General features: G+C 32.1%; 1 protein-coding gene across 5 annotated transcripts; it reads left to right on the top strand.

Annotated features, from left to right (window-relative positions):
- Positions 1 to 632: 632 nt before the first annotated feature.
- Positions 633 to 5,967, top strand: LOC141670636 (uncharacterized). 5 transcript variants are annotated; one of them, XM_074476581.1, is made up of 13 exons: positions 650 to 851; positions 1,256 to 1,651; positions 1,746 to 1,835; positions 1,967 to 2,689; positions 2,781 to 2,948; positions 3,047 to 3,079; positions 3,856 to 3,987; positions 4,105 to 4,224; positions 4,469 to 4,582; positions 4,763 to 4,843; positions 4,938 to 5,533; positions 5,643 to 5,820; positions 5,901 to 5,967. In XM_074476581.1, the coding sequence occupies exons 7-12, from the start codon at positions 3,883 to 3,885 to the stop codon at positions 5,782 to 5,784; spliced, it is 1,158 nt and encodes a 385-aa protein (XP_074332682.1). In that variant the 5' UTR covers positions 650 to 851; positions 1,256 to 1,651; positions 1,746 to 1,835; positions 1,967 to 2,689; positions 2,781 to 2,948; positions 3,047 to 3,079; positions 3,856 to 3,882; the 3' UTR covers positions 5,785 to 5,820; positions 5,901 to 5,967. The 5 variants fall into 5 exon arrangements, 4 of the variants coding, with proteins under 4 accessions (XP_074332682.1, XP_074332679.1, XP_074332680.1 ...); XM_074476578.1 differs by having other exon boundaries at positions 652 to 851; positions 3,850 to 3,987; XM_074476580.1 differs by having other exon boundaries at positions 662 to 851; positions 3,850 to 3,987; positions 4,490 to 4,582.
- Positions 5,968 to 16,372: the final 10,405 nt, after the last annotated feature.

The following is a 16,372-nucleotide window of genomic DNA, read 5'->3' as shown; positions in this document are numbered from 1 at the left end:
CAACAGATTAGTATAATAATTAAATTAGTTTTTCAATATTATAATCATAAAAGAAAATCATAAAAGATTTAAGTATAATGTATAATTGTGTATATCTCTGGCTACAAAAATATTTATACTAAAATATGTAATAATGAAAGGATGAATAAAGTACCACATTAGTAATTATCACATTTTCTTGATGTCGGTGATATTAGTTCAATTGGCTGGTCGTTCATTATCTTAATTATTTATTTGTCCGAACAGGTTTAAGCAATTCAGATTTCAGGCAAGAACAACCTGTTCTGGTTAGTAGAGGTCTTTAATAAATTATTAACTCAAGAACAGCTGTTCCATGATCAAGTGACAAACCAAAATTCTGTGGTAGTAGACGCAGCTAATCTCTTTACTTGCCTGTTAACATGATCTATGATATCTGATGATCAGAGACGGAGCTGTAATAGGACTCCCCGGCCTTAAGCCCATGATGATTTTAAGAAAAGAATATATGAGGTGGGTTCTATGGAGAACTAACAAGATTGGAGTCCTTGGAGAACAAATGCATAACCGTTGGATCTAGTGTTATATCAATGGCCCAGATTTAAAGAAACATAATGGCAATTTTGTAAAAAAGTTTAATCTTGAGGGCAATGTATTGCATCTATATCTGTTTTGTTTATTGATATAGTCGTGCAAAATTCAACTGTTGTTCTCCCGCAGACATCAAAATCGGCAGTTACAAGAGCATGCTTATCACTTGTTCTTTCAGATGAAAAGAGGGATAGCAGAAGAAATAATTAGATTCGAGTTTAATTTACTCTACTTTTGACAGTGAAAGAGCAATTGCAGCACTTTCATTACCATGAGTGAAGGTATGTTTCGTGAACATGCATGAACGATTTCCCTTTTAATGATTGGATGTATTGATTGATTCTTGTTATTTTTCATATGAAAAGAGGATTTAATTTATTAGGAGTTTGTTCTATTTAGGTTTTGAATAATATTCTTTGTGTTTGTACTGCACTCTAGTGTGACTCTAAGATTAAAGTATATCAGTTTTGTTAATATTTGATCAGGGTAGTACTAAGATTTATTTTAAAGTAGGTAATTTGATATAGATAGTAATGCACAACTCTATTTAAACATTTTAGCATATATGATTTAAGTTCTGCGAAAATTGTGTATGATATAATCAAATTTTTTTTTTGTAAAAACCTTCATATTTGAAGTATTGACTACCATATTTAGTTTAAATTGTATGTTCTTTCCATTACAGGTCGTCGAAGGAGTGGGAGATTAATTGCAAATCCTTGGCTAAACAAATCCCAAAAAAAAAAACGTCAATGTAGGTATGAAAAATAGAAGCAACCAAGGATTCAGTGGGATAGTAGTTAGTGCAGGACATAGAGCAAACATAATTGATACCCCAGACATGAGAAGAGAAATGCAATTCTGGAGGGAAGAACAAATAAATGACTCAAGTGATGATGATGATGATTTCGTTACGCCCGTTGAAGTATTTGAGAGTAATAGTAATTCGGGGAAATCAAAAAAATCAAATACGCCTATCTTGAAGATGGTCGTGACTGAATTGGAAAGAGGTGTTTATGAGGTCCCTGAAAATGTAGTCACTGATGAATCAAAAATTGATAAAAAGATGATTGTGGACAAGGTAATTATAGGTTTATACTGTTATTATGTTTTTAACATGTAATTTAATGGGGTGTGTTTGCAGGAAGCATGTTAATTTTTTTAATGTCCTGCAGGGTACAGAGACAAGGATTATATATAGGATGGAAGTAAGTGAGGAAATCGGGAGTGGGAAAAAATTGCGCACAGCGACAAAGAAAGTTAGGGTATGTTTTAAATATTTTTGTACAAATAGAACTTTTATTATAAAAAAAAAATACTTTATTTTAGTTTATATGACAAATAATTTAGTGTTAGCTACAATTATATATGATATTTATGTTTGGTGGATAAACAGGATAAATCAAGTGCTTGTCGCATTTTAAGAAGATCAAAAGTGGTTGGAATAAGAAGAGTGAAGAACATTACACCCAAAATAAATGAAAAGGGAAAAAAAGTGAAGATATATAAACGGTATATCCAAAAGAAGTTCTCACCGTCGATAATGAAAGATGTTATAGTTAGTTTATCAGATTCGCAAATAAAATGGGTAAACTTAACTGGACTTGGGTCATTACTGTATTTTCGGATGGAGTGTTATGCGCACAATATAGGATATAATGTTGTTGAATCTTTCGATGGTGAAACTTGCTCAGTTAAGGTAAAAGCAGGGAATATTGAAATAAATGATGTTACTGTGCATAGTGTTATGGGTTTGCCGATGGGGAATGAAGTGATTGAATTTGATGAGAAAACTGTAGCGTATGTTGTTTGGGCTGAACAATTTCCTGGATCTGTAAGCTCCCAAATTACACCTTTAATGGTTAAGGACAAGCTCCTTGCAAATCGCAGAGATGATACAAATTTTAAATGGAATTTTATAATGATGGTTTATAACTTCTTTATTGAATCAAATCAAAATCGATATTTGACAAGAGATATACTACGCTTCTCTGGTAATATGGAAAAATGTAGTGACTATAATTGGTGCGAGCTTCTAATTAAGAAATTGAAGAAAATACATGCTTATTGGGCTGTTGATACAAAGAGAAATTTTGCAGGACCACTGCCTTTCCTTATTGTAAGTTATAAGTTTCTAAGTCAGTTTTCAGTTTTCATAATACTGGTTATATTGTTGAAATATGATAAAGAAACACATTTTCTTGGTGCAGTACTTGTATGTTTGCAAAGTACAAAATCAAAACACAACAAGTGTGCCTACAGTCTATCCAACCTACCGTGTTTGGTCAGATATGCTGGTACGAGAGTGACAGAAGTATGATGCAAAGAACGAATGTTTTGGTGTGGGTAAATTAATAGAATTACATGACAGATTGGAGGTAAATAATCGATGCATTTATCATTTTTTTTAAATTTAGTTAATGTTTTAATTAAATTTTGTTATCTTTTCAATTAATCGTAATTCATGACTATGCAGGACGAAGATGATGTCATCAGCAGAGAACGGGGGGTAAGAAATTGTATAATGTTAGTGTTAGAAAGTACACATAATAATGCACAGACTAGGGTTTGTTGTATACATGGCTATATTTTGAAATTGCTTCAGTGTGGACTTTAGAAAGGCATCAATCTATCTTATTCTCATTATCCTAGTAAGCACTTTGGCAGTTGCCGATGGTATCTGTCAAAGAATTTAGCTAGTGGCCAGACAAGCTTATAAGCTAAAAGCTTAGCATAGTTAACGTCAATGTTGCAAGTCCACTTCCCTGATTCCCTGGTGATCTAAATAACAGCCTTAAGAAATAATGTCAATGTTGCATGCTATATATTTCTGGGCTCAGTTTTGTAATAAAATATTAGTATTAGTCTTCATAAATATGTACACATGTTACTACTTGAATGAAACTTAAATTGTCTTATATGTGATATACTAGTTGCCATTAAAGTTGTCTCTCCCCTGCATTAAGATGGTTCTAGAGTTTTTGTAAGTTTTCCTGTATCCATAATACAAGAGATATGGAAAATATAGGATGCAGGACCAGAAATCAACTTCAACTATTTCTCTATCTTTAATCTATCTATAGTGTATTTTAAGTCTCATTAGGAGTGACTACACTAAGTAATTTAACTAGTTGAACTGAAAATTGTTCTATCTTTAATTTAATACTCAGCCGGTGTATGCTTTCCAGTGGTACTGTTCACAAAGTAACCTCTTTGAAAATACGCTTTAAGAATGTAGAATTCTATTTGTACAGCTTATTTTTTTTTACTGATAAAAAGATGCAGGAACGCGAAGAAAATGTTGAATTGACAATGCAGGACATAGTTGTGAGGGATGAGGTTGAGAACGAGGAAGGGATGAGGGACACAGCTGACAATATAGAACTTAGCATAATGGTTGCTGATGAAAAGATTTGTGTAAGCGATACATTTTTCATTACACAACGCTGCAAGGGAGTATGAACATTGATCAGTAAAAAATAGTTATTTAATAGTAAAGACAAAGTTTTGATGATTTGCAGTAAACTGATGCAGGAACAAACAGTGCAATTTAAATGCGTAAAGACAAATGCGGATAATGAGATTGAGGAACTTTTGAATGATGAATACAGACAGGAACAAATTGTGAACATTGATGCTGGGTTTAAAAAAAATGTAAGAACTAAAATTACACTAGTTTTTAATAATTTCTTTTATCATTACTCTTTCTGTAAGATAAATGTATTTCATGTTATTGTACATATTAATTACAATGCAATTTTGTTATTAGTACTCTTTCTCTAAGATAATTTTTTGTATAAATTTAATAATGTTGTTGCTAGTAGTGTAAAACCTGCGACCACTATTGGTAATTAAAATGATGTGGTAAGATTTATTAAGAATATTTGGTAATTTGCAGTCTTGGGAAATTGTACTGCAGGAACAATCAGCACTTTACAAATCTGGGACGCTGGATGCTATAATGGATTGTGAAGCAGTTATTGAGCCAGGGTTGAAGGACACCGATATCACTGTATATTATCTTTCTTTATGTTTTCAAGGACTAATCTGTTAAGCTGTTTTTTTATCTCTCTTTATCACTGTATATTATCTTCTTTATCTCTCTTTTTTTAAATAAGGTGATAAAGAATTAGTAAAATGCACTACAGTAGAAAATGTTACATGCCAATATTATGTTAATCTATAATTGTAGATATGCGGTGTTGGAGACGAGGTAGTGCAGAACTCTCAATCGCGTGTTGATGAAGAAATTGAAAAGCATTTTGAGGAGGACGTATGTTGACTTATCAAAATAATTTTTGCATTTTTAGTGTTACATGCTTTTAAAAATTACTAGTGGTGATGTGTGTTTGAATGTGTTTTGACAGACATACATGATATCATTCGAACATAATTTGAAAGAATTTGATGATGTTTATGGAAGGTGCTTGAACAACTTTGAAGTCGTATTAGCACTCTATCCTCAAAATCCACGTCTTGCACAACTAAAAAAGGTTTATAGCCAATATTTTAAAATGTTTGAAGATGCTAGTCCAATTGCAAAGAACTTATTATTTGGTGATGAAGTTGTCAGACCCGGAAAAAAGTTAAAAATAGTGGATGACGCAAATTTCATACCTAATTACTCCTTGGGGTTGTCACAGTTGACACCTAAAAACCTCCACGCAGAGTTAGATGGCAGTTCTAACACGCAAAAGAAAAGGCGTACATCTTTGTTGAGATTAACAGGCAAAAGACAGCTTGTGGTCAACGAGGTTCTTTATAATGAGAAGGATGCGCATCAAAAATTCATAGAAACGGGTAATGTATATGCAGAAATGGCAAAACCTCGCCGAGAACTAAAAGCATCACATCTTTGTAGGTCTCCGTATGTGAGCAGGGTTATTGATGTCAGTAATCATGTTATAACCACTGAGGAGAAGAATGTATGGCAATGGCTTTTCCAGAATAGGAGGAACAGAAAGTATGTGTATTTGATATTTGTGTTGCTTTTGTAATGTTTATGTTTTAGCTCATATATATAGTGGTATTTGTACTATCTTTGTACTAATTATTCATTTTGTCTTTTTCAGGGAAAACTTGTTTGAGTGGAATGATAGAATGTGTACAAAAGCACACTTTCAGTCACTTCAGGAAAATAAAATGGTTATGTCCACTTTGATTGACACATGGACCTACCTGCTGAATGAGAATGAGATTCTTAAAGCCGATTAATCACCTTTACGTCTTTTCTTGACTACTGAAACAACTGTACAGTTTTAACATCTAAACTATTTTTTATTTGTGCTTTTTAGGAAAAAATATCTTATGTTTCATATGTTTTGATGCAGTACGGATCACTACAAATTGGTGACAATTAGGTCGGTATGCTGCATTATGTGATAACATGGACTTGGTTATTCAAATGGTTAGTGAGATGCATAACAGAGAATATGAAGTATCGGATTTGATATGGTAATATGTATAAAAATAAATTTTTTGTGTGCCTTATTTTTTTCTTAAGCCACATAATATATATTTCCCTAATACATTTCATGGTTTTTTCAGTTTGTTTTTCCTATTTCCAATTCGGGGCATTACTATATCATATGCTATAACATCAAGAGAGCAAGTTTAGAGATTATAGATAATAGAGTCCTAAGTGATGGTGTGGAGGAAACTTACGGTGATCTACCAGCACGATTGATATGTCTAATTTGAAGTATTTTTAGCAAATTTAAGATTTCATGAAAAGTAGTGTGCCATACTCTAATTATTGCATTGTATTTTAAAAATAGCATGACTGTTTTTGGCAATGGATTTCAATATATGACGTGCCAAAAGTAAAGGAGATAATTAATTTGAAACCAAGGGTTCATAAGATGGGATGGCAAACAAAAATAAACTCTGTTGATTGCGCAATATTGTAATGAGACACATGGAGACATATATGGGTATTTTGTGTGGATGGAAGGTTGGGCTGCGTGTAGAAAAGGTACATTTAAATTATTTTTTAGTTCTTGTTAAAAGATAATGTACGTTACTAACTAATTGAGTTAATATTTGTCCTGTTATGTAGGACAACCAAAAAACATTGCTTAACAAGCTGAGGATTATTTATTGTCACTCTATCTTGACATGGAGTGAGAATAGGAATAGGACAGTCATATTGGAAGGTGCTGCAAATTTGCAAAGGGAAGGAACATGGTTACCTGAACTATTTAGTAGAACTATTTAGTAGAAATAATGTTCTTAGACAATTTCTAATTTGGTGGTTTGTTTTTCTTTTTGCACCACGACTGAGTACTTTTATTTCATATCATTGGATTGTGGAGTATTGTACCATTTTGACTTGATTGTTGAATTATAGAATTGATCAATCTTTAGTCTGAATTTTATTATGATGGATGTGCATAAAAGATGTCTTCTAAGTTGTTTTTTAAGTTTTTTTATAAAAGAATTTAATGTATGTTGATTTTGACGTTAAAGCTTGCAGGTGCGGACTTTATAATGTTAATCAGCACAGTATTGGGATAAATCTATAAAAGACCTGCTTTTAAAATTCTGTGTTTCTGATAACACTAAATTTTAATTTTGTTTTTTAAATGCTTTTGTAATATTTATGCTTCAGTACACATTTTACAATTCATAACTACTGGTCTTGTATTTTTAATTTTGCAAACTTTCCAATATTCTTGTGTTGTAGTTTTTCTCCAAAGTTTTGAGAGGTTTTCTGCAGAATTTTGCAGATTTTATCTAGTAAAAACTGCAACAGTTTTTTGCAGAATTTTTGCAGCACTTGGTGTATTTCTGCAGCAGTTTTATGCACTTTGCGGGGAAAAAAACAGCGACTATTGCCTACAGAATTTCACAGCAGATTAAACTTACTGGTGCATTCTTTTTCAGCATTTCGGAACAGCTGTTTTGTAGACTGCTTCTATAAAAAATCTGCAACAGTTTGCTGCAGAATTTCTTGTATTTCTCCAGCAGTTATATGCACTATTCAGAATAAAAAACTGCTCCTATTTTCTGCAGAATTTCACAGTAAATTAAGCTAGTTACTGAACCCTTTTAAGCATTTTTACCGTGTTGTTTTGCAGGTTTTTATCAACTGTTTTTGCAACAGATGTAAGCGGCATTTTTTTTAACTTTGGCAACAAAAAATTCTGCACTTTCCACACTAATAGTTTACTTAAAGAATGTAAGCAGTGTCTATCAAAGCATTTCTGAATTAAGCAGTAGTTGATAAATAGAACAGTAAAAAGTGGCATGCAAAGTATGCGATTTAGAAGGAATTTTTGTGATCCTTTTTATTATTTTATAGTAGCGATAAAACTAACAAGAAAGCTAAAGCCGAAGCTAACACTCACAGCAAAGCATTAATTATGTAATTAGAGGGTGTTGCATCCTGATGATTTCGGATTTAAAATTGATAACTTTAAAGTGCAGTACAAATATCATCATACTTCAGTAAAAAACCAGATTCAAGATAGTCCTATAAAACAGAAAACATTTAATAAGGAGGACAAACTTCCCCTACTATAAGTGCACTCCAGAACACATTAAGACACATGATCATCATTTAGCGATAGCTCTGCCAATTGATCAGTGGGATTACCAGGTTGTTGCTGTAGAGAAATATCCCTAAGAGCTTCTGGTGATTGTAGCAAGTGCAGTACCTCAGTCTGATCCATTTTCAGAAGCATTTCAGTAAACTTTTCAGAAGATTCAGGTTCTGGCTGTTCAGCCAGTGGGTACAGACTATTTTACTGCAGTAGCTTAGCAAAAAAAGTGCATTAGTATTCTATTATTTTGTCAAAGACCTATAGTTAGGAAGGAGAAGATATAAATAGTGTAACACCTAGCAATATCAATCCCACAGAAAAGAATACATACCTGTGTTTTACAGTAGAATAGGGTTCCATCATCTCTAACTCAGCAACAACACAGGCTACACAGCCATCTCTGATATTGTTACGATATAGCATATCAGTGATGCACAATAGTTTTCTGTGATACTTGTATTAGTATTTAAGTATCTAAATATGTTCTGTACTGAACAAATTAAACGAACACTTTACACAAGTAACCTTAAATAATTTGAATAAAACCAGGGAAATAGTCAACATTGAAAATCATTTAAACTCGATGTGAACATCAATACAAAAATGAATTTTTATCTATTAAATAGATTCTTTGTTTAGTGGACAACTTTGTGCATTGTGGCCTGCTGCTAATTTACAACGACTACACGTCCTTCGCTTCCCTGCTTCACTTGCAATCTCGTGACTGCTCTTAATCCGGCTGCCACATCCCTTATTTCTGCTTACATGTGGATTTTGAACATATAATTCCGTATCTGGAATAGGGCCAATGAACGTATCAACTCTTTGAGCGTTGCCTGATCCATGTTATTATCACTATCTTTTGTTAGTGAAGAATTAATTGTTTGCAAGCCTGTGATAACCAAATCCAATTTTTCCTCATTTTTCTTCAGCATGATTCATACAATTGTGAAATTCAAACCATGCCCTTGTCCTCTTCAACTTTTTTTTGTCCCTCTTTCCGCAAAGAGCATCAACTTGGATGATCGAGAAATGAGTGACGCTTCAAAGCATTTTTTGTCAAGCGTGACTTTATAAATCACGAGGTGAAATATATTAATATCAAAAACTCAACATTTTGATATAAGATTAAAGACCTCAGATTTCTCAAACCCACCTAAAAGCAGTACAACATATACTACATGTCATACACATCAAACTCAAAAGTATGAATTACAAATAATTTTGCAGATTCATATAATAATCCTGCAAAATAATGTAGATCATATATATAGTGTAAAATTTAAGTACATTACAATATTTCCATAGAGAAACGACTATTCATGAATATACCTCAAAAATTCTATCATGTAGAAGATCATCTTTAACTTTGAAATAACGATGTTCATTATCTCTTGTAATATCTGGCATACTAGTATGATAACAAGCTGCTTTGATCTCTTCCCTGACAAGATAGTAAAGTTCAAGTGTATACAACTTAGATGCATCTATTTCAATACCAGATCTCTTGTCATCTTCTGCATTCTTAAGGCGTTGCTTGTCCATAGCACTTTCAAAACTAGAATAGAATTCTACTAATGTGTGACCGCTTTCATGAAAGTGTTGGAAAAAGCTATTAGAACTTTCCGATCTTGAAGTAGTTCTTAATAAACCAGCCATTTCAATGTCTGAAAATAAGCTGGAATCCATTCATTGCGTATGTTGAACAATTCAGTCAACCAGGATTAGACTCCAATTATATTCTACAATTACGGCATTCCAACGTTCCACAAACTCTGTTTGCGTTATGTGATCTGAATAAACCGCAGACTTCAATTTCTCGATAAATTTCTTGTCTGAAGCTAGAGCAGGTCCAACCTTAACCAACAAAATAAAAAAAATAATAAAAAACTGACATAAAACTTATGTAAGAACATATGATTAAAAAGATTCTACTTATTTTTTTAATTTACCTTTGTCGGCAACTTATTCATGATATGCCACATACAAAGCCGGTGTTTTGTATTAGGCCACCACTTATCTAAAGCCTTTTTAATGGCAGGACATTGATCTGTAATTACACAACGGGGAGCACGACCCATTGCTTTCTTGAAAGTATTAATGAGCCAATTGAAATTTTATAATTCTCCTTCGCCAATAAACCAGCAGCAAACGTTACATTCTTCCAATGATTGTTAACACCGGTAAAAGGTACAAATACCATATTATATCTGACATACGAGCAGGACATTGAACAAATTAGACATAAAATTAATGTTCAACTCATAATTATACGTAGTATAATCTGTAATTACATGTACTTACACATGTAAACAGTGTAAAATGTAGATGTATGCTAGATTATATAAATCCCTAAAAAATAACTAGCATCATACATTCCACTAACATATTTACCTTCAAACACTTTTACCATTGATGTCCCTAGTAAGAAGTATAGAATTGATGACAATTTAAAGAAGTACATAAATTAAAGTAAAGATTTAGAGTTCAATCTTGTCATATTCTAAATTATAATCAAGAAGCATAAGAACTGATGACAATTTAAAAAAGGATATATAAATTAAGGAAAGATATATGTAAAGTATTGCACTGACTCTCTTATAACAAATTTGTACATTAGCATGTAAATAAAAATTAAAAAAAAATGTACATACCTATTAGTCCTAAAGTAGGGTCAAATGAAATTATATCGCCAAACACATCAAAATTTGCTTGCCCGATTGCGTCTGTCCAAAAAAGACCGGTCAAGTGACCCTGCCTATCAACCTTATAGTCATAGTAAAAGGTATTCTGAGATGCCTCTTTCTTTAATTTAAACTTGGCCAAAATCATATCAGAATCACGTTTTCCAATCCGAGCTTTTACGTCTCTAGCAAAATTCTTAAAATCAATTAACATAGCACCCCACAGCTTCGTACGACCCGGCCCATTCTTTTGCTAAGAGAATGCTTTTGTTGCACCGATGTTAACTCTTGCACAGTCCATTATAAGATTCTGGTGAGGAACAAACAAATTCCTGTTGCACTTTAAAAACATTTTCTCAGCTCCAGATGATAGAGGATGATGTGTTCTTCGTTAAAACCCATTACAACCAGACCTCCTGTTCCTGCAGGTTTCAAATTATCCGAGCTTTGCAATTGCATCTACGAGATGTTGTTCTTCTTGTTTTCTTCGGCCCTTTACCAGCACTTTCATTTGAGACTTAGAATTGCTTCTATTTGGCTTTGCCACCACGGTTACAAATAACATATCTGGACAATAAAGTTCCACGACCACTAGTCTCTTAATGGACTTTCGAACACAAAATCCACAAACTCGACCGTATTCCTTGTAAAATTTAAAAAGCATCTTCCAAAGTTGGAAAATACTGATTGGTTTGTGGTTTGTGCCTATTGTCGCATTTTGGTGTCCAAAATTCGCTACCATCCGCAGCAACAAAATATGTAGCCTACACTCATTATCATTATGTGATTCTTCCAAATCTTCATCTGAGCTTTCACTACCGGTCTCTCCTCCTGAATCTTGTTCACATTGTGATTTATCAGAATCCTGTTCACATCCTGACTGTTCAGAATCAGAGCTCTCAATATGAGGATAACATTCAGAACCTGATATAAATCATAAAATGAATTAATACAGGTTCTTCAATCAGAACACATTAACTTACTGCAATTTTATTAATAAATATGTGTATTGCATCATTTGAATTTAGAACATAACATAAAACAAGATACAACATAAAAAATCTACACGCACAAAAAACCCAGTTAAAATTACCTGCAGATTCTCAACATTAGTCATATTTGATCTTTATGGCCAAAAAAGCGACTGTTTACTGAAGAAGTGAAGGAGGAAAGTATGTGAAATCAGTTGGGTGATAAATGTTGAATAAGAACAGGCCGGTACTGAAATTGGATTGATAAGCTTTTCAAAATTTTGATAGAGACTCCTGTAATCTTGTTGGGGTAACCGTCAGGTATTCTATTTTTACGCACGATGGGGTGTACGTGCATAGTGGACTTGTATAACCCTATAATTATTATTTAAGAATTAAAAAGAAAAAAAATTTGACTGTTGGATTAAACAAAATGAATGGTTAGAATTTAAGACTCCAAGTCTCCAATTAAACTAGGGACCTCCATTGAACTTTTACCCTAATTATCAAGCCCAATTTTTATTTGATATATGTAATTAATGATCGTATAGACACACGATCAAAAGGCTAAATATCTTAATACCACTTCTGTTGTTGATATTTTAGTGACTTGTCACTTTTGTCTGGTTTCGTGGGATTATAGTTTTTGTGATAATATTTTAGAGATAATTAATTTTATCAAAATTAGTCCTATAAATTAAATATAAGATTAAACTATTATCCTTTAATTTTTTTATTTTAGAAATAGTTTTTGGAATAAAATATAGGAGATTATAATCATTTAAAAAGTGATTTTTAAGAAAGAATAAAACAATACATACTCCCGCCAAGTTAGGGTGAGCAGAAAACCGCAAAAACCGCCCGCATCGCACCAAACCACACCGCAAAACGCGGTTTTTAATTTTCGTGGTGCGGTTGCGGTTTGAATTTTTAATAAACCGCGCGGTGCGGTGCAGGTTGTGATTTTAAATTTATGAAATGCGGTTCAAACCGCACCGCACCGCAATATTTAATATATTATATATATATATATACACACATTTATATTCATATCGGGTAACATAAAGAACCATTTTATGTTATTAGTTAAACTGAATTTCACCAGATGGTCATAGCATCCTTATTGAGTTAGAATTATATGTTAAATTCATTAAGGAATTCAAATGGACCACATGAACTTCTGACAAATAAAAAAAAAACTACACAATCTCTTGTTTGTATTTCTTCACTAGGAAAACCAAATCCAAGTATTTATACAAGTGAACTAAGATGTTGCATTCTGATTAACTAAAACTATTTTCGGAAATTTGATTAAATTTAAGTTTTGTATTTTTTAAATTTTTTTGAACTTGTAAAGTATAAACCGCAGTGAACCGCACCACACCGCACCGCATTTTCGTGGTGCGGTTTATGCGGTTTTCGAGGGCACGCGATGCGGTTGTGGTTTGGAAATTTGAGCAAACCGCATGTGCTGTTTGATTTGCGGTTTGAGAAAAAAACCGCACCGCCCGTACCGCGCTCACCCCTAGGCCAAGTATTAGAAGACATTATACTAATATCCTCTATTTCAACAAAATAAACATGTGATAGGATATTTTTAAAGAATTATTCATTGAATAAACCTTCATTAAGTTTTGTAAAATAAATATGAAATAGAAAATTTTAAAGAATTACAATATTATCTGCTACTTAATACTATGAAACAAAACATGTATTTTGAGTTTTCGGTTCCATCCCTTGAACATGACATACCAAGTGAGAAAATTAATCTACGTCCTGAATTTTCAATCACGGATTTAATTTCTTTTTATTTCTTCAAAACACTGTCGTCGTGAATTTTCAAGAAATCTGCAAACATTTGACGCCTAACGAGAATTTTATTTGAATTTTAGTCGTCATTCGAAAGTATTGACAATTTCGAATTTGGGCTAAATAAGTTTTCGGTCTATGAAAATCTTCAAATGGACTCGTAAAAGCCCATTTCACGATTCCATGTTTTAACCATAATACTCATTCCTTGCAAAATATGGACTCGCACAAGCCCGTTCGTATTTCGGCAAAATATATCTAAACTATTCTGAGTTTTCGAAAATACTAATTTAATGTCAATCCATTTTTGTTTTCATAGTACTGATCAGGGTTCCCTAAACTGGGCCGATCATATTGTTTTATCTCATCTAAAAAGACCATAATCCAATTTCTATTTTTAAAAACCAAGACTACAAATATTTTATTTCCTAGAAAGAGTTCTTTTCTCTTGTAGTCGTTTGTTGTTCAGTTTCAAGATTTATTAGGAATATATGCTCATTTTTAAGCTATATCAGTCTAATTATTCAATCTTTTAATTTGGGTTTTACCATACTCATGGATAATAAATTGATCATATTGTTTAAAAAAGTTAAACTATAATCAGAGTCATTTAAAAATTAGCGTGAACATGAATAATTACCTCCGGTGTCCACCAAAAAATTCTAATTTTTAATCTATATGCATAACAACATTTGGAGAAATCCAAGAGATGAGTAAAATGACTAAAGTATGATAGTGTACTCTTTAGATTGATTAAAACATTTTGCTAATCGGAGAAAAAAGATTTCACACTCATTCTGTAAAACAAACTGAGTTGTTTTCAAGGCGTACATATAATTAATTTTGAAAATAAGTTTTGGTTATTTTATTATACACATTCGGTTAATAGTGCTAGACTAATAATATACATTTAATTTTAAAATTTTGAAAACTGCTGAAAATTATATATTTTCTAAATTTTGAAGAGTCAAAGATTGCATGTATCTAACCAAGGATCCTCCTTTAATTAGACTTTACATAATGTTAAAATTACTTTTTTTCATGGTTGTAAAAATCGGTAATCGGCACTAATCGGTTTGGGTACCGATTAGGGATTAATCGGTAAATCGGAGGGATTAATCGGAACAAAAATCGGATATATTTAAATATTTTAATAATATTTAATATATTTACCTTATTTATTATGAAATATATAATTTAAAATAATTTATAAATATTAATCGGATTTCGAATAATAGATCGGTCAAATATTTTTTTAAGATTAATCGGGAATTTTTTAAAATCGGGAATTTTTAGAACATTGCTTTTTGTAATAAAATGAGATTACTAAGTAAATAGGCGACTGAATTTTACTATTTTTACTCAGTGCGGGTTTTAACAAGAAGGTAAATGGAGTAACTTTGAAATTCAAAATTTTTGGATCAATTAATTACGCAGCTCGATCATCCACCCATCATGCTTTACTTTATTTTTCAATGTTATCTTTTCAGACCTTAACACGTTATTTCTAAACTTTTGGGGCATAACTTCACTTAGATGATAAATTTTATTTAATAAAAAAAGCAATCATGCTTTACTTTATTTTTTGAATGTTATCTTTTCAAATCTTAACACGTTATTTCTAAACTTATGGGGCATAGCTTCATTTAGATGATAAATTTTATGTGATGAAAAAACTCATGTTTACTTAATATTGTATTTTAGTATACAATTTATGTTCAAGATTTTATATCTCTCCGACAAAAAAAAATCTAATTATTCAAAAAAAACTACATATAAAATTTTATTTCTCATATGTTCATTTCCTTAAATAAAACAATCGATCGCTATTAGGATTGAAGTTATCACAAAGTACTTCTGAAATTTGGCAAAGTTGTTAGAAATATGATGAAAGCCAAACGCGTGTATGATATACGCCGAAATTCTTTATCTCGTTTATATAATAGCTTCAAACAACATAGATATATTTACATAAAAATTCATGTATAATTATTATTGTCATTCATGCATGTACTTGACTACTTCTAAGACCAGTCGAAATAAATGTATGTGGAAAGGACCCTGTCAAGAAGCTTGAAATATGGTCCTGCACATTCCTGGATCCTGGAAAGCCCACTCAGTTTGAATGTCTATCCCCTTTTTTTGTAGTTTGTGTTACTTCATAGTTGTGTGTTTTTTGTTAGGCATCATAAATATGCCAATGTCACCTTGAAGAAAATGTAATGGAAACTTGTGGCATCATCTTCTTATCTTGCACTGAAGATGACCTTTTATTCGGCAACTACAACAGATTGATTTGTCTGTTTCGGGGGTTTCTCATTCCACCGTACTTCCTCGCATTATATAGACAAACTGATGATTCTATCTTTACCTTCTCTTCGCGGAAAAGTATGTGCAGGTTATAAATAGGGATGACTCTTTCTTTTAGAAGTAAAACAAACAATTTTATATTCATAAATTGCGATTTAGTTATTTTAGATTGGTTGCAGTACTAGGGGAATGGTTGTAAATCGTGAATACGTATAATCACTTGGTTAATCGGTTAGAGATTAATAATTGAATGATGTTGAATTGATCGGAATAGTAATTTGTTGGGTATAATTTACACACGCAACAGCCAGATAGTTATATATATACAAATTAACAGAATAGGTAAAATCAAATAATAAAAAAAACACGAAAACAATAACAAGATTAATTAGTAACTGGATTGACAAAGATAGATAAGAACATTTATGTTTAACAGAAGCTTTACTAAATCTGAAAGAGCCAATAACAGCTGAGACGACTATCC

This window comes from Apium graveolens, chromosome 7, assembly GCF_009905375.1.
Source record: "Apium graveolens cultivar Ventura chromosome 7, ASM990537v1, whole genome shotgun sequence".
In the NCBI taxonomy this organism is placed as follows: Eukaryota; Viridiplantae; Streptophyta; class Magnoliopsida; order Apiales; family Apiaceae; genus Apium; species Apium graveolens.
Note: the sequence above shows the minus strand (reverse complement) of the source record. Positions and strands in the feature narration are given on the sequence as shown.